The sequence below is a fragment of the Neopsephotus bourkii genome, unplaced genomic scaffold, assembly GCF_033783945.1.
Source record: "Neopsephotus bourkii isolate Nb327-2 ecotype Australia unplaced genomic scaffold, CSIRO-AGI_Nbou_v1 NB_1346, whole genome shotgun sequence".
Classification (NCBI taxonomy): domain Eukaryota; kingdom Metazoa; phylum Chordata; class Aves; order Psittaciformes; family Psittacidae; genus Neopsephotus; species Neopsephotus bourkii.
The window spans coordinates 219278-245301 of NW_026901826.1; the positions used below are offsets into that span (position 1 = coordinate 219278).

Genomic DNA, 26024 nt, shown 5'->3' on the forward strand with positions numbered 1-26024 from the left:
ACAGAGAACCCTTAAAGGATGCTGAATTCTGGCTGGGCAGGGGACTCATTGTATGAAACCAGAAGCAAGGAACTAAATACAATTAGTTCCTTGCATTCCAATTCTTTCAGGTGGAAAAGCAGTTTGAGAATCCATCAAGAATTCTGTCTCCAGAAATCACTTCTCTAGAAAGCACATAACCACCACCAGTTACCTGTAGCTGCATTCTTCTGCTGGAACTTCTTTAAATACAGATTCATTCCTTTCCGAAAGTCCTGGAACATACAATTGAACATGTAATGGCACCAGGAGGGAGGGTTTTCAGTCCTCCCTTCCACACTGCATTTGCATTCAAGAATCAGCCAAGGAATCTTAGGATCAGTACGTACATCTGTAACTCCTACGTTTTCCCACTACCTTATTTCTCCTTGGTAAGTTCAAAGAGAGCCCAAATACAAACCACAGATTTAAGGGTTTTTTTTACTGTGAAAAGATTTGACAATCTACATTTGGCTTTTTAACAGCAATCTTTTTACCTCATCACCAATGTAGTCATGTAGCATTCGGATTACAGATGCTCCCTTGCTGTAAGAAATAGCATCGAATATTTCATCTACTTCGGAGGGATGGCCAACACTAACCTGTGGTAAATGGGATAATTCACAGTCAGAACCATGCTAACTGCTGTTAAGGTTTTGATTTTGCTTGTTCTAGTGTTTAAGGAGCTGACTTCTCCCTGTACAAAGCACATGCACATCCATCACTAAGTTATCTTAGTGGATTCTCTGCCCCTTTAACTGAGGTTTTGGTATTCAATCGAACAAACTTTGCTTCAATCCTTTGGCTCAACGCTTACCCAAATGCAAAAATACCCCCGTGGAAATAGAAGAAGACAGAATTACTTCAATAGGATGGCTGTTGTCTAAGGCATCAAGCTCTTGAGCACGGGTGTAATCAGCAGAAACAAACTGAGTCCAGATATCATACTCGGGGAAACAGTGATCTACACACAGGTACTCAATCCAGGAGGCAAATCCTTCATTCAGCCAGAGGTGGGTCCACCATTCCTGGAAAGAGAAGATGATAGAATGAAGAACAAACTTCCAAACAGTTTCATGTAAGCCACAGTAAGTCTGCAGCAGAGATAAGCTGTTAAGGGCCTAGTTCACTGCGAATCAGAGGAACACTTGTAAGCACAAATTCCTCTCTATAAAGAAGTCCTCAACCCAAGAAGTAATCAGCACCCAAACCCCACCTTCCCCATAAGTTTTACAAACTCTGAATGGAGGAAAATGCCTCAGGTACAAGTGAGATTCCAAATGAAGTTAAAATTGGCTGATTTAGGGCTGCAGAAGCCACGCACTGCTTGCTTGCAACACAAGGAACTCCCCAACTTGTGAAGTACCTGGATTCAAGCACCTGCTTGCAGGGTCTTGGGAAAAGGAATGTGGGAATCTAATGAATGGAGTAAGCTGAAGCCATTTGTGAGCAGCAGAAGCTGACAGAGAGGTTTCAGGTTTTAGCACTAAATGGGATTTCTTTGCAGATTTCAGCCTTTGCTGGCTTTTATGGCAAAATGACTTAAATAACCAAAGCATTGAGACTGGCAGCTCCCCACATATCCAAAGTGATCCAGATGAGCTACTACTGAGCAACTTCTGGACCAGAACTTGCAAGGCTGAGCTGGTACTCAGCCTGCTTGGTATAAAAAGCCTGATGAGTGAATTGTGCCTCCCTGAAAGGAAAACAGTGGATTACTGCTTCCAAGCAACCTGGCTAACCAGAATCATTCCCATGGAACACCTACTCAACTCTGTGTTCAAACAACTGAACATCACATGGAAAAGATCTGGGAATACTTCTAAAGAACACACTAGTAAAGAGAAAAGTGGTAATAAAACACTAGTGAAATATTTGCTTTCAATACAGCATGCCTGCTATAAAGGAGCACTTAACACACACATGATACCAAGCACATGTCAAAGACAACTAGGAGAACTTGTAACTGTTAGATACCATGGTCACAAGGTTTCCAAACCACTGATGAGCAAGTTCATGTCCTACAACCAGAGCAACCCACTGGCGAGATGAAGAACAGGAATTTTTGGGGTCAATGAGCAATGCAGTCTCCCTGTAGTTAAGAGAGAAGGAAAACTCAACAGAGTGGTACATGCCCAGAGAATAAAACACAATCAGAAGTAGGTTAAATGACCTAAGCAAGCTAAAAAGTGATCATTGCAACTGAGAAAAACCAAAAGCTGTTTCAGTTTAGACATTATTTTGGGAAGTTCCACAGCTGTTGGAATGCTTTGGAGCATTAATTCCTTATGGCATGCAAGAGAACCAGCGCAAAAACCCAGGCAGGAGCATGAAAGCTTTTTCCTTCATTTATACAATAGCTCACCTACATAATCTAGGATCCTTAACTCCCTTTGCACTGCATGATGGATGCACAGCAAGTCTCTCCCTCCCTCATCCCCAAAGGAATTCCAGCTCTTCCCAGTGCACAACCAGCCGTGTTACACTCGCCACCGCACACAAGCCTCCACACAGGGCACACACATGTAGACACACAAGCACTCCCTAGGTCAGGCACACAAGCTAGAACCCCCCCCTGTCATGAGCAGGACTTGGTGGCTCACTCAAAGGGGATCTCAAAAGGGATGGTGCCTGCAGGTTCTACCAACCCAAAGGGATGGAGCAAGCGTGCCAAACAGTGTATGGAGGGCAGGAATTAACAGCACAATGGGTTTTTTTCCTACAAGGAGTAAAACACCAGGTTTCATCAACACTGTGCTAAGCAGACAAGCAGATTTGGGTTTAGTTTTCAACCTGGGCTCAATTTTCCATTGCAATTTTTAAGGCCAAATTAAAAAGCGTAGCAGAAGAAATCCCACCTATTCCAGGCTTTAAAGTCCAAAGCTGACAAGAGCAATGTTGTCCAAAGTGGAAGGAAAAGCATTCTAACAATGAGCACAGAGAGTGGAATAATATCAAGCAAAAGTACAACAGCTTGATCAGCTGAAGGGAAAAAAATAAAGCAAACTGAAAAGGAAGGCAAGTCCTTCGTTGTAATTTACTTGTCTCCACATGGTTGCATTGTGGGTGTAATTTACCAACTTGCCTATGACATAAAGTAACTCTTCCAGCTGTGTCAGTGAGTACATCACTTTTATAAGGGGGGGGAAAGGGATGAAGAAAGTTCTCTTGTGGAACAGGCAGTGCTGCCAGGCACTTCAAAACCTCACGCCCTTGGACAGTGGTTGTGCTAACTCATTCTGGCCTTCCTAAGGGTTGTACAGTGCACGCTGCTGCAGAAGTCAAAATCATCCAAACCGAAGCGAGAGTTGAAGGTATTTACTCAGTCTTAGTTGGGATGATACCCAATAATTACAGCTGCCTACAACTAATCCAATTACTTCCAAGAATTAGTGAACAAAGAGGGGGAAAGACAGTATTTTAACAGCATACCTATAAGTAACAAGGCCCCAGTTCTCCATGGCACCTTTATAAAATAAATACAAAGGTTTATTGATATTGATACACACCTCTTCCTAAAGGTTTGAAATTCAAATAAAAGACAGTTCATCAATAAAGTGAGTTACTTTACCAGCAGCAAAGTCTGCAATAGCTATGAGATCAATTTTAGGAAGAGGGTAAGGAACATTGAAGTAGTCCTTATAAAAAGGCAGAGTTTTAGCAGCAACCTGTAAGAAATGAGAGGAGAAATGTTATGTTAACTTAGAACAATTGGTGAAACTTGGAAATTTATGACTGAAACTGCCCTAAGAAAGCAGCAGACACAAGATTTCTTCCAGAAGCCCCATTCCCAGCTTCCAGAGCACAATGGTTTGGAAGACTCCCATCCCCTTTTTCTCCCAGGCTGTAGCCTACCCTTCAGCATTTCTCATCATCTTTGAGCCCAAGTCTCCATCACCAAATCAGAGCTGAACTAAACCGTATGTTTTTGTCATTAGAGACATCAGTTTGCCCACAGCTGCCATTCTCTTTAATACCATGCCCAGGGCTCTCTGAGCCATTAAAGCCAACAAAAGCAGCCTCACGAGCTCTGTGTGGACCGAGGTAACTGAAGGAGGAGTCCAGGCTGGCGGAGGTCACTGCAGCAGGACCAAAGTCACCCTGAGCACATTTACCTCTAATGCAAACTTTCCTTGTTCTGCTTTGCCCACAGGAGTGTAAACACGCACTAAGACACCATCCAGGGACCTGGCCTCTACGAAGTCATATTCTCCCACCACAAAGGCTACAAGATAGGTGGACATTATCGGGGTACGGGCAAACTTCACTTCCACCAGGTTCTCATCGTCCGGGTACGGCTTCCTGTCAACAACATTCTTCCAACAGGAAAGGGAATGAGTTAGTTTTGTGGAAGGGGAACTGGGTTACACAATCCATTTGAGTGACTATGCCATCAGTGTGAGTCATGCATTCAGAAATGAACGGACTCCTCTGACAATGATTTTAAGGATACAGACCATGACGTAGCTCCCCTTCTGAACTAAAAACGCCCCGTCGCCATGGAAGTGGACTTTCAGAACTTAAATTCCGTTACTATGGAATGAATATTTCATATTCCAGCTATCAGCTGCTGGCCTTCAAAGAAAGTATGGCCCACATCCCAGTAAAAACATCAGGCTTTCACTTTTAAATCATAGAATCAAAGAGTAACAAGGGTTGGAAAGGACCTTAAGATCATGCAGCTCCAACCCCTTGGCAGCTCCAACCCCTTGCCATGGGCAGGGATGCATCACACTGGAGCAGCTTGCTCCAAGCCCCATCCAACCTGGCCTTGAGCACTGCCAGGGATGGGGCAGCCACAGCTTCTCTGGGCACCCTGTGCCAGCGCCTCAGCACCCTCACAGAGAAGAACTTCCTCCTTATATCAAACCTGAACTTCCCCTGTTGAAGTTTGAACCCATCACCCCTTGTCCTATCGCTCCCATCCCTGATGAAGAGAAACAGAAACCACAACCACGTGGTCAGAAACCATAACCATGCGGGTGAGGTTTGCCTTTACAAGTAACAATGAAAGTCAGCTACTGGCATTAAAAAAGTCTATTTTTAAACTGACTTGCTCTTCTCCAGCAACGTAATCTAGAGATACATGCACCATAGATCAAGTAGCAACCTGTATTTGTGACTGAGATACATCCACTTGCACGCTTTATCCCAGAAATTCCCTGAAGCAGAAAACATGCTTATTTATCTCTAGTGCTTATGTAGCTATAACAGCTATATCAACACATGAAGGCTTCTTTTCTTTGCAGTCACTCTTCATCAAGCAGCACATGGTTTGACATCTGCTAAGGGTTTTTTAACCCACCACCGCTGTGGTCTGTACAACCTGCTTGGGTTTTGGGCTAGGACCTGACATGGCAATCTCATCACGCACTATTAACTCTCAAATAATCAGTTCCTACAGCTCCGTTTAAAAGTCTGCTCACACATCAAGAACTTACCATATTGGACAAGGCTACTCTGTCTTTAGGAACCACCAAAGAAATATCAAATGTGGCTTTAATGGCAGGCTCATCCCAGCAAGGGAAAGCTCTGCGAGCATCGGTAGCCTGAAGGAAACAAAAGAGCATTAAACAACCAAATGGCAAGAGATTGTGGCAATAACACACAGAGAAAAACGCAGCACATTTCAGAGGCAAGGAGTTGGATGGATGCTAGTGAGTCATTGGTGCGGAGCCTCTTCACTGATGCTCTTGACCTCTGTGTTAGAGCATTTTATTTGGATTTCTCTCTTGGTTTTAAGGAAAAATAATAAAAAGCAGCAGAAAAGCACTCTGTGCTCTGATGGAATTCTACAGGCGGAGTGGAATTCAGCAGAGTCATGACAGAAGCAAAGCCCAGTCATGTGAAAGCAGAAAGGGCACCCAGGCATTCACAGACCGTACACACAAGACCCCCTAGTTGTGTTCTGTCAGCACACTGCGCCCATGAAACGTTCCATTTGTATCAGGGAAGTGCTCCCTGCTTTTATGTAACCAGGCAGATAACTATGGGATTATAATTCTGTTGTGATGTCCAGGGTTTATGTAATACTTAAGGCAGAATCTGGCTCATATTTTGGGTGTAATTAAGATACTGAGATAAAGGCGAAGTGTTGTATTAATACAATAGGCTTCATAAAGGCAAGTTATACAGAGGTATGTGACTACATCTAAATAAAGAGCTGTTCTTAAACACTGCTACTGGATATATATGATGCATTTCACATCAGCATGATCCTTAGCTGGGGAATTGCCAGATCCAGAATTTACTGACCTTGAATTTGCAACATAAAAGCTGGGTTTTTAGTATTATCCCTCCACACTAAAGGCAAGTTAACCTAATGAGTAGAGTTAAATCTAGGAAACTGTGTCTTTGTTTCTTCTCAGTGTAAATCCTGTGTTAAAAATGACATTCCCCCCCCCAAAAAATAACACAGCCCATACCTCAAACTGAGTGACAGCAGCATAGCGTGTGTCTCCAGTAGGGGTGGTGTATTTACTTCGATAAAACCCTTTCATTTTATCATTCAGCTCCCCTACAAAGTCTATCTTTAGTGTCCCTGTCCCTGTAACAGAAACAGATGGGACATTGTTAGTCACATGTGCCAAATGGAGGTTTATTTGGTGTGGACCTTCAGGCCAGGCCACTCAGCTGATGTCCCTTCATCTCATCCCCAGCCATCACTTCTTTTGCCGGCCTCCCTGAAACCCTTCACTCTCCTTCCACAAAAGCAGCTCCAGTAGAACAATGCAGGCAAAGCCAGACCCATCACAGCATTTGAGTGTTGACCAGAAAGCAAGAGGCTGCTGCAGACCTCATCTCCTCTTCTAAACACAATGCAATAACCAGGAGAACCTCCCTCCAGCCAGCTGAGATGTTTGATCCCACAGTCCTTACCTTTGAGTCAGGTTGGCAAATACAGAGGTGGCTACTCCATAATAACAGCATCCTATGAAATGTATTCCAAGAACCAAGCACTGGCTGCGTTCAAGCTTCTGAGTCAATTAGTCTCAGGATTTATTCTGCCCTCAATGTCTCAGTGCAAAAGGGGAAACCTGATCTTGATCAGGGAGGCAGCACGCCAACACCCCATAGAACGAGACATGAAAATTCTACCACCCTCAAATCTATTTGTATTGGTCAGGATGAACTAAAACTGCTTTATTCAAATCAAGGAGCTGAGTTTCAATTGACAAGCTTCTCAGAACAAAAAACTGTAGCAGTTTCAAACGAATTAGTATGGTCATGCCTAAGAAAACACTGCAGTAATTCGGATCAGCTCCTTCATGGTAAGAGGAAAAGAGCCTCAGTAGCTAACATAAATAGCTTCTGAGCCTAACTTCCAAGAGCAAGTAAAGAATTAGTCACCTGAGGTGTTGGAAGCAAACATTAGCATTAGTGAAACAGCATCTTCAACTCCAAGGCTTCACAAAGTGACTTACAGTGAAGAGACTCCCCAGGGAGCACTGCAGTCCCAGACTTCAGGGAAAACAGAGCTGTCCCACTCCAGCTTTCTCGAGTGCAAATGTCTTAAACACATGGCTGAAAGCATGAAAATAGCTCTTACCTTTCTGAAGAGTACTGGGAAAGGAAAGAGTAACCTTTTCATCCTCATTTTGATAGTTGAACCCTGTGGCATGTACCTCTGAAACAGACAAACAGACCACCTGGTTTGAAAGAAAGCCCAGAGATGTTCTGAACATTTAAAATGAACTGAATCAGCCAAATCCAACAACATGCTTCTGAAGAATCCACAAAGCTAAAAATGCAAGCAACCAACGAAAACCTGGCAGTTGAAACTAGATGGTCTTTAAGGTCCCTTCCAACCCAGACCATTCCAAGCTTCAACGATTCCTAACACAAGCTGCTTGTCCCAGCTCTCTCACATCACTCAAATCAAATGAAAACACACCTGGGATCATGAAATGGTTCTAGGAACCTTTATAGGTCCTTTAAAATTGATTTAGGAAGAAAGATTCAATGAACAGCTTCAGTTCTCTACTGAAGTAGATACTAGCTTTGAGTGGTCGCAAAGGACAAAGAAAGAATGCTGGAAAGTGTGGTGATACAGGAATATCCTAAAAGAAAAACCTTCCTTACATGGAATTCTGAAGAACAAAGCTTGTTTGACACAACAATTTAATTTACAATGACCTGTTTCCATGCTCGAGTATCCCTGCAAGGATCCAGGTATTTGGTTTCAGAGGCAGCCAGAGCACGCTCACGAGATGTTCAGTTAAGTTGTTCCATATGTGACAACAGGAAACATGTTTCTGTTCTTCTACAATGTAAAGTGCTATTTATTCTGGAATAGCATGATTTCATTTCAGCCTTAACTCAGAGTTAATACCAACCTCTGCTCACAGAGAACAAATGCAGGAACTGCATGAATGCATTAGCCTTAACTACTGGTTTCACAGGGCTCTGCTCAGTGTTTAATCAGAGCTAACCACCATGCCAGGGTACATAATCCACGAGTGCTTACAATAAAACAACTCTAGCTGTAAAAGAAAATACAGTACAGAAACAAATTCAAGGAAAAAATGTTCTTTGGAGGGCCAAGGAGAAGAACTGGTCTGTACTGAGGAGTTCCAAAGACTTTTAAAATCAACTCCAAGAGGGATCAGATGGACCATTCAAACAGAATACATGCCAAGGACATCAAAATGCCAGCAAGCATTGGGGCAGTGAGCAACACAAAGTAGTTGAGCTTTGCTTCTTGTAACTCTGGGGAACACTGAGGCAGGAAAGGAGGTGATAGAAGAGTCACAGAGAAGATATTCAGGGAACAATGCTAACGTACAACATCCCAAGTGGGCTCCCCAGCAACAGCGAATGGAGCTGACTGCTGACTACACCTAGAGCCACTGAATTTTGACCCTGGCTATCTTTAAGAGCCCAACAGACAACAAACCTGTTCTGCAACAGCATATTAGTGACCTCGGGCAGGGCTGGATACCTGCTGGGAATTTATGTTAGGCTTCCAGGGAGGAATCCTGCTGCTGGACAACCTGCAGAGCCGAGCTGGCAGCCTGTGGTCAGAGGCTGAAGGCAAACCTGAGAAATGCCTGATACAGATCAGTACAAGAATGCAGAAACACTTCCCCCCTGCTCTCTGTGTGTGTTTAAAATGACCACAGCAAACCAAACCAAACCCATTTTTATCTTTTTACAGCTTCGAATGGAAACAATCTGATAGCAAAGACAAACAACACCATGACTTGAGGATCATAGTTCTAACCTACTGAAACTGAGAAATACAGAAGAATGCGGGTTATGCAGATCTTCTGCCAAAGGTTGACAATGGAGATCAAGTTTCCCCCTCCTCCTATCCCAAAAGTGAATTCTTCTTTGGTGTATTGGAATTTGTAGTGCTGATACATTATAACCTTTATAACCTGCACTAGGAAAGCCATAGGAGACACAGGCGTTATGTCCAGCACTGGAAGAAGGAAGACCTTTAGGAGTTTTTTGTCCCTGGGAAAACACCATGTAGAGAGCAAGCTTGTTCCAAAGGGCTTCTCAACCTGACTTTTCCAGTGTTAGATCCCAATTACACCATGGTTAGAAACCAGGTTTAAACAAGTTAGAGTTTAAATGGGCTGGAAACAGCCAGCTCAGGACTGATGCCTTGTGCTCCCAGCACAGGCTGATCCCAATCCCCACTGCGGAGGCAGAGCTGTGTGATACCCCAGCCCTGCTTGTCCTGACCAGCTCATGAACACATAAAAGCTTTATCCACCTCCACCACAAGGTAACGCTCATTTCCAGCTTCACGACATGGGTACTCTTTGAGGAATTGGGGTCTTTCCACTCTCAGTTCCAGCAATTTCTTGCCATTCCCAAAGAGAAGCTGCTTATCCATTGATTTCCAAACCAGCAGAATAAAATGAAAGATTCAAAGATACTTTCTTTTTTATAAACTAACTATTCAGTGCCATTAATTTAATCCAGAGGAAAAAGAACCATGGAAAGCCATCAACAATACTTTTTGTTAAGAGTTTAAGAGAACTGCTTATAACAAAGATGTAATTGCAGTAAGAGGCTGTCTGAATTCCTCACAGCATTGAATACAAAAGCTCCTGAAGAGAACAACACAATTTTGGCAGCCTGTGAACTTTGGAGAGTTTGGCACGGCAAGGTTGCAAGTTAATCACTAGCACATTAGTACAGAGCCTGGACCAAGCTGCATGAGAAAGGAAAAAGCTGTTAGTGCTCCATGTCTTTGGGAAAGAAAAAGCATAAAGATCTGATCTCGCAACTCTCCCCAGCTCGGAGCACTCCGTATCAGAGTTGACAATAGCACTGGAAATGAATCAGAGCCCCTCCAAAGAGGCCTTTCTGAAACTGCACAGCAACCAGAGTACAGTAACCAGGCTCATTAACTGCTGTATTACATGCTTATATACGGGGATCCCAGCCAGAGGTTTGAAGCAGCAGCAAACGTGCACGTATTTCAAAGGGAAGATGAAGCCAAGTGCAAGAGATGGTGTTTTAAAGTGGCCTTCATTCCATGACATGGAGGAGTCCCCAGCAATTAAGGTATGGTGACTTAATGAACTTGCAGTCATCAACTGAGCTGCAGCGAGTGTGTACACTGCTGCTCTACCTGCAAATCAAGCATGTTGGCTTAAAAGAGCTACGTGTTGACATAGCGCACGCTGAGCTCCTCCAGCATCAGCCACTGAGCTATGCTGACACAATTCCCTAGAACACTAATGCTTTCGAGCCCTTTCCCATCTCGTGTGTTTGAAACCAGTGGTTGTAAAATCCTTTCAAGGAGTCAGAGGTATCTGATATTCCCAAACTGTCCCTGCCAATGCAGGCCAGGCCTCCTTAAAACCCCCACCATTACACATTCTGTCACGCCAAGCCCTCTCCAGAAGAGAGGATGAAGATGAGCTTTTTTACAATGAAAGGTTGCACAACTGGCTTAAACAAATCTAGTTTGCCAAGGGCAGAGACAATAGCCTCATTTTTCCCACCTGGCCCCAGCTGCATGTTCCCATTCCCTTCCTTCCACTGGCATCCACATGCAATCATCGGGGTCAGGAGGTGATGTGTCTCCAAGCTGCCCTTTCTTTTTTCCCTTTGCAGAGGCAGTTTTTAGCCAGTGCAGTTTCCTGACCCACAGGGATGCTCTGCAGTGCAACCATGAACGCCAGCAGATGGGAAGGAGTGAGGACAAGCATTGCTGCCCCTTCACAGCAGAGCGATTTCAGGCTGTGTGATGCTCATGGTGCTGTGGTTGTGCTCCCAGGCTAGGGGAAAGCATCGCTTAGATACACTTGGGACACACTGCTCAGCTTTCCATAGGCACTAGAGATCAGCCACAGCGCCTAGCACTAGCACCCAAGCATGTCCTAAACCCTAAAACAATGAGTTCTGGCCTTAAAACCTTTGAAAGGTTGAAGTACAAATCAAAATTCACTTGATGACTCCTGCTAAGCAAACATCACTATGGTTGCTTCTCATTTTCCATGAGAAACTGCCAACTACCACCCTCCAAGCATCTCTAAACTGAAGAAGCTGCTTTAGATCCCACTGCATCAGAAAAGCTTTCCAAGCTGAAGACAGTGCAGTTCACTGATTATGACTCCATCACAATTTCACAGCCCCTTAAAAGAGAGGTTTATAGGACACTCCAACTACTGCACAGGAAACTCAATCCCCTAACATTAAACTGAAGAACCAGCTAGCTCCAGAATGACTTTTCAGGTCTTCATTCAGCTGAGCAAAGTCAATCATTTGGACAGAGGCAGCACAGCACGTGCACACCTAAGCGCTAAGGCTGCACTATAGATATGTGACTACAGATGCTAAAGAGCAGCCTCTGGAAAGAACAAACCCAATTGCTCGTTCTGAGGAGTGGGAGGAGCTGCTCATGACTTCAGCAATGGAAAACTCAAGTCTTTTGAGTAGCTTTGTTCCATTACAGCATACCTGGCACAAACAGCAAATCCACAACTTCCAGTTCCAATCACTACACTCGTTTTGTGATGAAACAGGATTTTTCAACTCTGAAGCATTGCACAACCCATCTCTCCCAGTTTAGGATTCACTATCACTCAATTGTGGATTATGCAGCACCATTTTTGACTTTGATTTTAAAGCTCCCTCAGCTTCCCATCAAATATTGGGCAATAATCTGATTTCCCTGCAAATCTGCATTAAAGTTGCAAATTCAAATCTCAGTTCTACCCTCTGCTGTACCCACCTTTAAAAGTGAATAGGATGGGAGGGAAAACACGGCCCACAGTTGTAGCCAAGGTTCCTGTTGTACAAGTCACAGTGCACTCGAGACTACCAAGAATTACAAGGGAAAGAATCAACTGTTCTGCACCAAAGTCACCAGCTCACCTGCACAAACAAGGGAAAGGGACCTCCTGGACAAGAAGATCTCTTTCACACAGCTACTACTAGGAACAGAGCCACACTTGAAGGAAGATAAGCAGCCGATTACCTTTTGACTCATGTTTGCAAGCAAATGGGAGAGAAACTTCCCCACCAAGGTACAGAACTACGAGGATACAATTCCTCACTCCAGCCTTTAAAGGGGAAAATATCCCTAACTTCTCCCTCATTTTCAAACATTCTCTCCCCTTGGTATGAGGCTCACCTAGGTAACTCAATCCAAAGGATGTGGCTGATACTCCTGTTGGTTCACTAGGCTGTATTTCAGACTCTGGTTTTGAGATCAGTTATACAATCCCCATCCAAAAGCTGCTCACAATAGGAGCGTTACTAAGTCTGACTGGATCTGTATCAACAGGTGCCAGCAAACAGCCTGCCAATTCCATGCAATTTTCCTTCCAAAGCCATTACACCAGCTGGCACTTTACCAAACTGAAATATATGCTTTAACCCCATGAAGCCCGAGGATCACTACAGTAAACATGCAACAAAGCTGCACCTCGAGTACTGAGGATACAACAACGAGCTGCACTCGTGTTCCTTTGTGTCCCAGGTACCACATTCAAGGCTGTCTGAGAAAGCAGAAGGGAGGAATTTAAGCCACAGACTCACTTGCAGTGTGCTTGGGTTTAGGTCTCCATTACGCTCTACTATTAATACTCTGAAGTGACAAGTATATGCTGCTAAAAGAAGAGAAAAACAGATCCCTACGAGAGGGAAATCAGCTGTGAAAATAACCAATACAGCACATTAAAATACAGATCCTCTCTATTTTATGTATTTTTCCTGGTTTGACTGGAAAAAGCCTTTATTCCTAGGTACCTTTTCCATTCATTTTCATTTTCTCAATGACAAAATAGGTGGTTTGGGCCTACAGCAGGGTGGTAGGAGGAGCAGACTCCACACACACGCTGCTATTACTACCACTCTTGTTATCACCTCATTACTCAGTGTACAAAATAGCTCCAGGAGCACTTAGCAACCCGGGGGCACCCAATCAACTGAAGCTCACTAATGAAAGGCAAGCAGGAATGGAGCACCAGGGGACAACCCCGAGCCGGAATGGAGCACACAGGAAGCACTGCTCTGTTCTTTCACTATCGAAGGCCAGTGGCCAGGCTCCAAGCTCTTTGGTAACAGCCTTGCCTGCCACTCTCCCTCCCTGCGACTGCACTTCCTGCTGTGAGCTCTACTTTTCCACAACACACCCATCCAAAGCTACTTCCTTAGGACAGAGCTCCCCATCCACCTAAGCACTGCCCGTGGTCTCAATTGTATTTAAGAAGCCCTCTGGTTTCTTTAATACTCTGTTAAAAATCATTCAAACCAATTTAAATGCAATGACTCGTTGTAGACATTCTACTTGCCACATACAAATCTATTAGCCATAGGATCATGGAATAGTCATAGAATCCCAGCCTGATTTGGGCTGGAAGGGACCTTAAAGCTCATCCAGTTCCAACCCCCTGCCATTGGAAGGGAAACCTTCCACTAGAGCAGGCTGCTCCAAGCCACATCCAACCTGGCCTCACAGGGGTTTTCCCTGTGACCCTGCTTAAGCTCTTGTGCCTAAGAGCTCATCTCAATCTCCCTTCTGGAAGGTTAAAGCCATTCCCCTTGTTCTGTCCCTACAGGCCCTTGTCAAAAGCCCCTCTCCTTTTCCCATGTTGCCTTACCCTTGCAACATCTTGCTAGGTGTCAATAAAGTGTCTTCTGTACTTTTTCAAACCCTTCCCAATGAGTAATTCCTGCTTCAGGCTATTATTGATGCATTCCTTATCTAAACCCTTGTCACAGATTTTGTCAATATTGCAAAGTCCATCAGTACAGACCATTTTCCTACACAGCTATCCATGATAAAGATAAATAGTAATGTCGGAACAGTCAAACATCCTTTAGCCTGCAACACTCAGGCACCACGATGCAGGAAGTAGATGTCATGGAAGCTCAAGGTAATGTATTTAAACATGATGTAAAGGGTAGTGATGACAAGAGAATGAAGGTTAGATAACAAATTTTGTGCTTCCAGGGGTAGTTTAGCTTATCAAACTCTTACATTATGTTGCAATCACAGTTGTTAACTGTTGGCAGCAGCATCTCACATCAGAAATGAAATGGATTAACAGGTAAAAGCTCCAGCAACAGAGGAATCCTACCTTCATCTCCTTCTGGTGCATAGGAAGCTGTGATAATGTCAATGTCTGCGCAGTTCATCACAATTTGGTTGGTTGCATTTTTCACCTGGAAGAGAAATGTAATGAGCATCAAATGGTGCTGCCTTGGGTAGGCATTCCCACCTCCCTTTAACCCCAACCCCGTCTGCCATCAAGTGAAATCAAACTCAGTGTTTAAGAGCGGTAAAGAAAGAGATATTCCACTGCCTGCTCTCCCTTGTGGCAGAACATGCGCACTTGAATCCTGTTCAAGCCATCCAGACCTACTTATCAAGGCTGGAAATTAAGGGAACAGACTGCCTGTTAAAAATTGGTATGAGAGCTCGACAATAGGGGCCTTGTACATGGCTGGGAATCCAAGACCAATAAAAATAGATAGAAAGCCTCAAGCATCCTTTCAGAGATGACTACAACCAAAGCTTCTGAACCCAAACTTACATCTTTGGGAGCTGCTCAGAAATACAACCTTGGGTACCGTGTGCTCAACTCACTCCAATGAAAGAACTTCTTTGGTTGAAAAACATCTGCCAAGAAATGTGCCTTTCCATCTTCCTGAAAGCTTTCCTTCTGCCAGCTCTTGGCTAGGCAAGCTTTGCTTTATTTAACAAGTGGCCAGCTCCCAGCGTAGTAATAAACTGTCTCACTGCGCCAGCTTTCTATTTGGATGCAAGAGCTTGAATACAGAGGAATTCAAATGAAATATCAATTAATTACGATGGGGTAAAATATTTGGGAATTAAACTAGGAATTACTTAGAAACTTATGGCTGAAACCACCAGAATCATCACATTGGACTGAACTGGGAACTCCGTTAGTCCAGGATACAATTTCTAGCAGTAGGCAACACCTCTACAATAGAGAGGATTTCCACAACAGCCAACTAGAGTTTAACACAGGAATTGCTTCCTGCCCCAGATAGTAAGTTCCTCAGCCTAAGGATTTCTACCCCTGTTGTGGTTTTTTCACCATTATAACCTTAAAATGCACTACTGATACCAGTTACCCATGTTTACACACAGCAGAAACCAGCCAGACCGCCCTGTGGTGGGAACTGGTTCCATCAAATGCAGAGCTCCCCTGTAGCAAAGTGCTCTGCCCATGCACACCAAGTCACCACTCATCAGCCAAATGGAACTGCATTTATTATAAGTACAGCCAAAATAAGAAGCTGAAGGGTCAGAGTTGCAGCTGACCTTACCACTCTGATGTAAAGGGGCTGGTATTTACACAAGGGGACTACTACACAGAAGCAGAGATTCAGTCCTAAGCCGTTGTACCCAGGCCCACTGAAGGAATGGCTCCTCTGTCATTCTGTACATAAAAACCAAATTCAAGTGTAGTCAGGGGTAAGAGAGGCTTAAGAAATTTAAATGTACACCTTAACAAGTGAACCCACATCACAAGAAGGGTCCATTGGGTTAAATAAAGGGGTAACACCAGGTACTCCAGAGAAAGCCAACCTGCCACATGGCTGACACAAGACAAACCTAACTCCAAAGATTCTTTCTAACCCCAGTCCCCAGCTTGTCTCTAGCTTTTTCCTATGACCAGAGCTGTGTATAACACATCCTATGTAAGGGCTTAGACTTTTTGACAAGCCTAACTCTTAGTGACTCCTTCCAACCCCTGCCTGTCAGCCACGCTGCAGTGCATCGTATGGAGCACAAGAGCTCCACGTTGCCCCTTCATGGTAATGAAACCAGAACAATGTCACCTGATAAACTTATCCTGATTCTACAACCACCATCCTTGCAATGCACAAAACCAGCAAGTGTACCACCAGAAGCTCCACAGGTTAGGTTTGATGCTTCTAGCACAGATTTACAAGCCTGGTGCGCATGCAACTGAAGGATTACAACACTTTCCAGAGCCTCAGATCACAGCCCAGCACTTTTCATCACTACATGAGGGTTTGGGGTTTTTCAAGGTCTTCTAAAACACACACACACAAAAAATCAGACTGAGAAAAGCTTTTTCTAAGTGTCTAAGAGGGACCTTTATTCAATCTACAAATCCAAATCTCTCTGCATGAAGAATTCAAGATGCATCAAGAGTGGTCCAAATTGCAGACAATGCTGGGATGAACAATAGGCTCCATCTTTAAAAAACAACCTCTTCTGAGGACAGCAGAGCTTTTAATGCAGTGCTCTGCCTGCAAAATAAGTTTAGGTTTAAGCAGAGACAGCTTCAGAGGTGCCTTAGAAAGGCAACTGCCTATTTTCAGGGGTTTTTCCTTACCTCCTACAAGCATCAAGCCAGCAGAGAACATTTAAAGGGGCCAAGTGAACCAACAGCCTATAAAGTGTTTACCCTCCAACTCCCCAAGACCAAGAGCATAATCCAGTGTGCAGATGTGACTGCTGACAGTGCACTGTGCAGAACACTCACTGAATTCAGTGGGGAAAGCAGAGATGTCATGTTGGCACAAAGGCTGCAAAAGCCCCCTCCCTCTGATCCACTAAAACCCATGAAATACAGACACAAAACAAAGCTATAAACTGCCCAGCACACTTCCAACCACTCATCCCACAAGAACCCATGCCCTAATGCTTACAGACACCAGACACCATGAAGATGAATCAATGTGTTTTGCTCTAAGTGGTACCTTGAAACTGCTTGGCCATTTCTACTAGTACTATGCTTGGCAAGAGAGATAACTCTGCTCGTGCACTGCTTTTCATGAATTCAATCATATTTAAAGGTAAAAAGCATCTCGCTGCATCAGGTATAATCAATTACAAAGGTGTGTATATGCAGACTGTCACCCTGCTTCACCTTGCTCTGCAACAGAATCCATTTACTCTTCAGTAAGAAAAGGCTAATCAAGGCAAGAACAAGCACCAAATGCCCACAATGAACGTAGCTTTGCCAGAAGGCTAAAAGCAGCAGATGAACTAAAACCAATGTCTGGATGGAAGGAGTGTTTCAACACTTAAAAGCTGTTGGTTTTGATGAAACTAACATTAAAATACCTGTTGAGAGCAGCCAGGCACAGACACCTCAAGCAGGTCTGCCCTGCACAGAAACTGCAGCCCTTCCAGATGTTTAACTGTGGTGGTAACCTGGTGTTAAGACACTTCCCAACCTCCTGCACATCCACACCTCTGCTCTGGGAAGGAAAATCTCACCTAATAGGAGACAATGGCTGAAGTTCCCCAAGAAGTTTTCCAAGATAACATCACTGGATGGAAGAAGAGCTGCAAAGGCGAATTATCTGGCTCCACAAAGGTGTTGTGAAGCTTTTGATTTTCCCCAGTTATCAGAGCAGGAAAGGACTTGATGGAAAAAGCTTTTTAGGGCATTTCACAGGAGAATTTGAATGGCTTCAGTAGAATGCCAGCCCACCTGAAATACAGGCTGAGGGGCACCAAAAGATATCATCTATAGTCAAAGCTAATTCCCAAGAGCCAGTTATAAGACTAGGTAACTATGGTCTTGTCACTGGGCTTCAAAGTCCTTTTCTAAATGTAGCATTACAACAAGTATGTATGGTTTTAGCACTTTACTACCTAAGAACAGACACTTAATGTTACCACAGTTGTGCTGTAGGTTCTTCTTGAGAACTCAGAACTTCAATGAGAAAATGAATGAAGAGTTTCATTAATCTGCACCTCAAGCAAATTACAGTAAAGTAGTAAATTACCAATGCCACCACTGGAAAAACTCACTTTATTCCAAAGAGCATCAAACTACATACATCAGGAGTGTCAAATACACACAGGCATGTACACCCCTCTGTAACTACAGTCAATGCAATCATTTCACCTTCTGAATGACAGAGCTGAAAGGGGCCTTTTGAAGGGGAGCAAAGGCATTCCTGGTTGGAAGCTTGTGTCATCAGGGTACGTGCAGCCCTGAGGTCCTGATTTTGAAGCTCTAGACTCCAACACTCAGATTCAGATCTAATTTCACAGGCTGGAAATGTAAGTTACAATGCTGGATAACACAATTTCTCCCCTCCTAAGAGATACTGAGCACAAATACTACACCCATTACAGCTTATTTTTTCCAAGGTTTACATAGAAGAGCATCACAATAAATCTTTATCTGGCATGCAGCAGGATCAGAAGACTACACAGTCTTTAGTCTAGCAGATACTGCATAATTAACCTATAAAAAGCAACAGATACAGGTTAAACATTGCTAAATATAACAGTATCCTTAAGACATATTAAAGGGACTGCAAAAGATACTGAAGAGCGCCATCCACCTCAGGTTGTAAATTCTTTAGAGACGGGTTGCTTTGCAACCAAGGAACACCTCACTGCCATTTCCAATGAAAGAAATGAATCACCACACAACACTCTCTAAAGAAGGTGGTTTATACACAGGGAAATACCAGGAAGTTAGAGGATAAGCATGCACCTTCCTGGAGCTCTGCACCAGACAGGTCATCTTTGGAGCCAGGACAGCGTTAAGAACTCGCATGTAGAAGCTTAAAACAAGGGTTGAACTTTGGGAGCCAGATGTTGCTGGTGCTGGTGACTTGTGCTGCACATCCCCTCTTTGTTCCAGCCCTTGGTTCAGCCTCCCAAGAGTCAGAAGCAGAATGGAAAAAAACTTGGCCTAGGCGCTGAGTAATACGAGTGCACTGCACTGATAACCAGAGCCTGAGAATCAGGGTTAGAATAATGATACCTCAAGCGAGCAGATGAATAAAGCAGATGAACTATTTCCACCCAAAAATAAGAGAGAACTGAATTGTGCTCATTCAGGAACAGCCCCACACGCCCAACAAATCAACAGCTTAAAATGCTAAAGGGGATCTAACTGACAGAGTGAGCACAGGATTGAGAGTAGGGGACTCTTTCAGCTCCAGATCTGCTGCCACCACGCGATGTCTGCTTCTCCCCCAGCCTCAGTGTGCCCTGGCTGCGATCAGGGTTCCTTGTGAAACAGTTCAGTTAAGGATTTGGGAAGATTTAACTGTGGCAAATGGCAATTATAATACTGACAGTTTATATAATTGTTACACAACTCTCCAGGCTGCAGAAATATTCATATGACCCTTATTTAAATCACATGACATTATTTATTATCATTATCCTATGATAATATTTAAACATCTCAAGTTACCAGACAAAACTTCAGAGAACCAGACAAAACTTCAGGTACTTCACCAACACAGCTTCAAAAGCTGATGGCAATCAGATCAAGGGGCAGATTTTAGTATCATTCCTTTATCAAGAACCCACAAACACTGCCCAGAGGGCCCATTCCTTAACCTGAAAACTAGAAGTGCCCCAATAAACCTCTACCATGTATCATTTCTCTTTTAGGCTTTGAAATGAACCTGGTCACCACTGACACAGAAGCAACAGCCTTATCTTTTGAACCATAAAAGGCTTTATCCTCTGAAGCTTAATTGAAGGAGCCATGTTAAGTGTAACATTTATTATAGCGGCATAAAGACAAAATGTTGTGTTAAGTTCTTTCTACGTACAAAAGCCAACACAAATGCACTGCCCCAAAGCCAAGGCTGGAAAGTTATTTAACATTTCTTTAGGGCTTGGTGCTCAAGTCGAGAGACTGACTAAAATTCCACACGGAGGGCTGCCAAATCCTATTTAACAGCTCTGAGTGAGAAATGCAAACTGACTGACCAAGTGTTCCCTGGTAATACCTTGACTAAATATCACAGCCTTTCCTAATGCCACTCTGCTACTAGAGACACAAAAAGACCCCAAAGCAAACACAGACTATTGAGGCACATAGTGAAATCGTTTCCTTGTTTTGTGATTGAACAGGATTTATTCTGGTGTCAAAGTTTCAGTACTGGCCCCACAGGTAAGAAAGCATCACTGGTTTAAGAACTTAATGGGGGTTGTTGTTTGTCCAGCCATTATTGTGCTGGAATGGAGCAGAGGGACTAAGAACTATGCTTGACTGGCTACCTGGCTCTTCAAGAGGCAGTCTATGTATTTCCCTCCCCAAAATCTAGAACATTCAAAGTTTGTGCCTTAACATAAAAGCACCTTCCCCTCAATGACTGCACAATGTATGCCAGAGCTCTCCAGCATGCTGCAAACAGAACACCTCGGATGAGCAACACTCCACCTCATTGCAAGCTGCTAGTAGTAACGGCCAAGGGGTTCAAAACTGAATCAACAGCACACAAATGAGTTATTTTCTAGATTCAGGAATAAAAACCTAATAAATGTCTATCTATTCTTAAGGAAGCCATTCCCCTTGTCCAAAAAAGCATCCTGTCCACGCAGCACTGCAGGTGAGCTGCTTATTCTTCTCTCCACCCTTTAATTTTCTGGAACGTGCCTTTATTGTGCTTTGGACACCCACAGCCACAAACTTCTCTGAGTTTCTAACACAAGACAAGCATGTGAACACCCATCCCATCCACCTTCCTGCACCTCTCCTGTGCCTGCTTGCATGCAGCTGGGATGTGGCTTCATGATTATTCAGCCTACAACTGTTAAAAGGTATTTAAAACTAAAGATATGTACTCCAGATACGTTCTCAAAGCCTCACCCTCAACTTCTGTTAATTCCCTGTCCCGTGGGAACACCAGGTGAGCTCACCGCGATGTGAACACGAGGGCTTTTTACAACCTCGAAGCTGACAGATCACTGCTCTCCCTTAACACATGCCCTCAGCTGGTAGGGAAGTCCAGGATTTCGCATTGTCAGGTGGTATCCAATGCTCTAGGAATTCATTGAGCAATCCCCTGCACAGCAAACAGCACGACAAAGACCTCACCAGGGCTACAAAAACCCCAGCAAAACCAACCACCGTCTCCATCAGAAGCCTCCAAACCCTCGTTATTCCTGGGTTCAGCTGAAGTTTCCAAGGCTGCTGTTCAATACCATGCTCTCCTCAACAGCAAGGCTGGCTTAAAAAGCCACTACTCCCCTCCCACCCCCCCCCCCCGGGGTTATTTTTAACCTGGATGATTTCAGTGATCCCATTTACAGCACAGCCCCACAGCTGTAAGAGGCCTGAGGAGCAGCAACTTGGGTGTGAGGACAGGAATAGGTGGCTAGGATTAAGAGGGAAGAGATTGGGAATGTCTCAAGCTGCACCATCACACTGAAAGGCCTCTGAGCACTTGAGCTCTGCCATAGGCATGCACACTTTCAGTGCTCCTTCCACATGACACAAACTTACTCATCCCTGGCCATCTTCCCTCCAGGTCCCAAGAGTCACAAGGTTCACCATCACCCACTTGCAGGCACCGGCTCCCTCTGTTACCTGTGCTTCAGGTTCAGCAGTTTTATTGCCTCATTTGAAACCAAGGCTTTAACTGTTGTGTGCATCTCAGCATCATCTCCCTCAAGCCTTCGGGAGCCCTCAACACACTCATCCTGTTTTAAGGAACAGCTCTCTCTCCCCGTTCTGCATCTATTTCAAACCATTGCACAAGGCATGCAAGGAGATTGAGGAAACCTTGGCAGAGCAGCCTGGGAATGACTGTGAGACTCCAGGGCTCCCATCAAACATCCCGGCTTTGAGACACGGGGAAGCCTTTGCCTTTCAGACAAGGCAGCAGAGCGGGTGCCTTTCGGCTTGCACACCCTTCCCACTGCTCACCGAGCCTCTCACTCCAGCTTTCCACGACACCGAGGCCTACCAGCTTACGGTACCACACCGATGGGGGGGGGAGCGCCGGTTTAACCGCATGGGCGCTTGTTCGCCTTTCCAGCAAAATCCCGAGCCATCGGAACGGCTGGAGGGGGATAAAAGCAGCGCTCTGGAGGCCGGCAACAGGCCCGGGGTGCAGCCGGGGATAGCAGCGCGGCACAGCATTCCCAACGCTCCATGTCCATCCTAACACACACAGGGGCAAGAGGAACGGGGGGGGGGGGGGGGCCGCGACGGGGGGAGGCCCCCAGCGCTTTCCAGGCCGCTCCCGGTGTTGCCGGGGGCAGGGCGGGGCCCCCGCGCCAGGCCCCGGGCCACATACCCCGGGTACGTGGGTATGTACGGGCTGAATGGACCGGGAGGGCGGGCACCGCCGGGGGGGGGGCCCCCAAGCGGCCTCTCTGCACCTGCCCGGCCGGCTCCGTCGCGCCGAGGGCCGGGCCCTGATGGGAGCGGGAGGGGAGCCCTAAGGGCCCGGCGGTGAGGAGGGGAATGGGGAATGGGGAGATCGGGCCTTGGCGGTGGGAGGGAGGGAAGGAGCGAACGGAGAGCCGGGCCCGGCGGCGAGAGAGGCGGGCTGAGGGCATGGGTCCCCTCAGCGGCGGCGGAGGATGAGGAGGGGCCGGAGCGCGGCCCTACCTGCACGGCGGCCTCCAGCTTGCCCTCGAAGGTGAAGTCGATGAGGTCGGGCTTGAGGCAGAGTCCATAGTTGAGGGGGGACACGTCGGCGGGCAGCCGCTCGAAGGGACGCTTCTCCGGCATGGCGGGGGAAGACCGGGGGAAGGGGAGGGGAAGGGGGGGAAAGGGAGGGTTACGGGGCTGCGCCCTCCCGCGGCGGGGCGGCGGGGAGCGGCGGAGCGGGGAAGCTTCCTGCCGGGGACGCGGCGGCCCCGCACCGGCACAGCGGGACCGGGAACGGGAAGCGGTGGCGGCCCCGCACCGGTACAGCGGGACCGGGAACGGGCGGCGGCGGCGGAGCGGCGGGAGGAGGAGGAGGAGGAGAAGGGAGGAGGAGGAGGAGGAGGGAGGGGCGGGGGCGCGCGCGCGCGCTCCCGGCACGAGGCGGCCGGGAGGGAGGGAGAGAGGTGGAGTGGGGGGGGGGGGGAAGAGGAAGGAGGTGGAAGGAACAGCGCGTGCGCGCGCGCGCGGCGGCGCCACGCGGCCGCGCACGTACAGAGCGAGCGCGTTGCGTAAGCGGTGTAAGGGGTAGTGCGCATGCGCAGCGCGCCGGTTGCGATCCCGTTGCGCTGCCGTTCCCTTTCCCGTTCCATTGCCGTTCCCGTTCTGTAGGGACAGGCACTAGGAGGTGCGGAACGGTTCGTTACCGGGAGCTCCTTGTGCAGCTGCCCCGGGGGTCTTGGAACGGCGCATCCCGTTAACGGGGCTCCTGGTACGGTGGTACCAGTGGGTCGTGCATGGTGCCCCCGGGGCCAGATGGTGCTGGAAGATGCACCCTGTGGCGGAGGGGGGGGATGCTCATCACCCCATCGTGCAGCGCTTGCCCCATAGAGGACACCGGTCCCGTTCTGCCTGGGTGCTGCCGGGTGCGGATAAGGCAGCTCCGCTCATGGAGCGAGGGGGGTGCAACTGTCAGCAACGTCCAGCGCCAGGAAATCATGGGATCGGCTTAAACCTCAGACTTTGTGCGGCTGGAGAAGAGAAGGCTCCTGAAGGGGAGACCTTAGGGCAGCTCCAGTGCCTAAAGGGGCTGCGGGAAACCTGGAGAGGGGCTTGGGACAAGGGATGTAGGGACAGGGCAAGGGGAATGGCTTGAACCTGCCCGAGGGGAGACTGAGCTGAGCTCTTAGGCAGAAGCTCTTCCCTGTGAGGATGCTGAGGCGCTGTTTCCCATGGCCAAGCAGCCGCCCTTGGGTACCGCAGCCCTTCGGGGCTCCCCCCTCGGGGTCTACAGGGTGGCAGAGCATCGCTGGGGCTGGTGGAGGATGCTATGTGAGGAATCCCTCTTCAAAAGCTCCGTACACAATGCAGCGGTTACAGGGTAATAAACGGCCCAAGCGGGTGATGTTGGATGCCTCTTTGGGTTCCTGACAAACACCAGCAGGAAGTTTAAAAGATTCTTAATAAAGGCTTTATATGGGGGAAAGAAAAAAAAGAGGTGGAAAATGGAATTCCTTTGGAAGAGGGGAGCCTGCGCTGGTGGCTTTGCCCACACCCAGACCCGATTTAAGTCTCAGCACCCCAAGAAGAACAATGCTGCGTCTTTGTGGGTGCCACAACCTCCCTCCTTTTAAGACGGAAGCAGCAGCAGGAAACCATCAATTACTTTCCACCACTAGAAATGCAATTCCTCCTTTTCTTTCCCCCATCCCAATCCCCAAAAGGATTTCTCTTTGCCTAAAGCAGTGCTCGCTGTGCAAAATGCCAGTTACTGCGGAGCGAGAGGGATCTGCTGGTGGCACAAAGTGGGGCGCATGGGGAAAGTACAGACAGCTCTCAGCACGTCGTTAGGGAAACCAAGGGACCCGGGTTCATCTGGGGTTTCATCAGGGCTGCATTGTGCTGCAGAGCCCCGAGGAGGGGAAGGGAGACAAGGAAACAGCTGGAATTGCAGCAGCGGGGTTGGGAAGCTGCCACCATCCCCTCCCAGCACCCTGGTGCGGTGCAGAGCCCCAAGGGATGTGGGCAGAGCGTGGATGTGGTGCTGGGGAGAGTTTTGGTGGTGGTACAGCCTCAGGCTGTGATGCCAATGGGGTGATGGGGAGAAAGCCCCATCTCTGCCGCAGTGAGGGGAGGGCTTCAGTGGGGATCCCATGGTTTGGGTTGGTCTGGATGGAGAAGGACTCAACCTGGATGTGGTGTGGATGCACTGAGGCCGGTGGGGAGATGCCCAGGCAACACCACAGCCATGCTAAGAGACCTTCCTGGAGGTAAAAGCCCCTCTCCTCCCACCTTGCCTCTGTTTCCAATGCCCTAGCACAGCTCATGGCCACCACTGACCCTGCCTGGGCAAAGCCACGTCTGGGGCTGGGCAGGCACAAGGTCAGGGGCAGGATAAACCTATTCCTGGAGCAGAGCTGCCGGGCACCGCGGGGATTGTCTCCTCTGAGCTTTAATTCCTGTCCCCGATGGCCACACAGGTCACTGGGTGCCCTGGTTGCCCTGGGGACAGCGAGAGGGCTCGGTTGGTGGCCGCAGGGCTCCGGGTGCCATCTGTGGCTGCTGGTCCATGCAGGGGGTATTGTTGGATGACGGATGCTGCTGTCAGCAAGGATGCGGAAAGAAAGAAAGGAAGAAAGAGAGAACCTCCACTGAGAGAGCTGGGGGGAAGCCGCCTCCTCCGCCGTGTCCCAACCAAACCGGGTTCTCCTGCAGCGCCAGACTGGGGAAGGGAGTGCCTGGGACAAATGGATGGGGTGGAAGCCAGGAGCTGTAATTATCCCAGAGGCTCTGCAGCCACCAACCGCTGTCAGTGCAGGAAAACAAGGGGGGAAAAGGGGAAGAAAAGGAAAAGATCCCAAGAGAGGCTTTTCTTTTGTGTTGTCCCTGCTGAGAGTGGGAGCAGCCGGAGGGCACCGGCTAATCCTGCCTTGCAGGTCTGGGCCGGAGGCTTAGGGCAGGAATCTCTGGTATTTGGGACTATGGGGACAACAGCCTGGAAGCTGCAAAGTGGCTCCTGGGGCCTGGGTTGGGAGGGATTGTGCACGGCTTCCTCCCCTCATGCGTGCGGGTCTGACCGTCACCCTCCTGTTGTGCCTGGGGCGAGTTGCACAAGGATGGAGGGAAATGCATCAGCATCTTCTGCTGATGCTCCAAATCCCAGCCCTGGTCCTGACCTCCGATGGGGTGAATCCCTGCACGGTGGTTTTGCAACAGGAAGCT

General features: G+C 47.1%; 1 protein-coding gene across 1 annotated transcript in view; it reads right to left on the reverse strand.

Moving 5' to 3' along the window:
• NPEPPS (aminopeptidase puromycin sensitive) overlaps positions 1-23128 on the reverse strand; it is a 32898-nt gene extending 9770 nt beyond the window's left edge. Inside the window, exons 1-12 of the mRNA XM_061366454.1 lie at positions 22824-23128; positions 14571-14655; positions 7568-7645; positions 6444-6565; positions 5460-5567; positions 4134-4334; positions 3590-3686; positions 3451-3484; positions 1996-2110; positions 882-1046; positions 516-620; positions 194-254 (exon numbers count right to left, since the gene is read on the reverse strand). Coding sequence (XP_061222438.1) covers positions 194-254; positions 516-620; positions 882-1046; positions 1996-2110; positions 3451-3484; positions 3590-3686; positions 4134-4334; positions 5460-5567; positions 6444-6565; positions 7568-7645; positions 14571-14655; positions 22824-22946 — 1294 coding nt within the window. The 5' untranslated portion in view covers positions 22947-23128. The remainder of the gene's footprint in view (positions 1-193; positions 255-515; positions 621-881; positions 1047-1995; positions 2111-3450; positions 3485-3589; positions 3687-4133; positions 4335-5459; positions 5568-6443; positions 6566-7567; positions 7646-14570; positions 14656-22823) is intronic.
• Positions 23129-26024: the final 2896 nt, after the last annotated feature.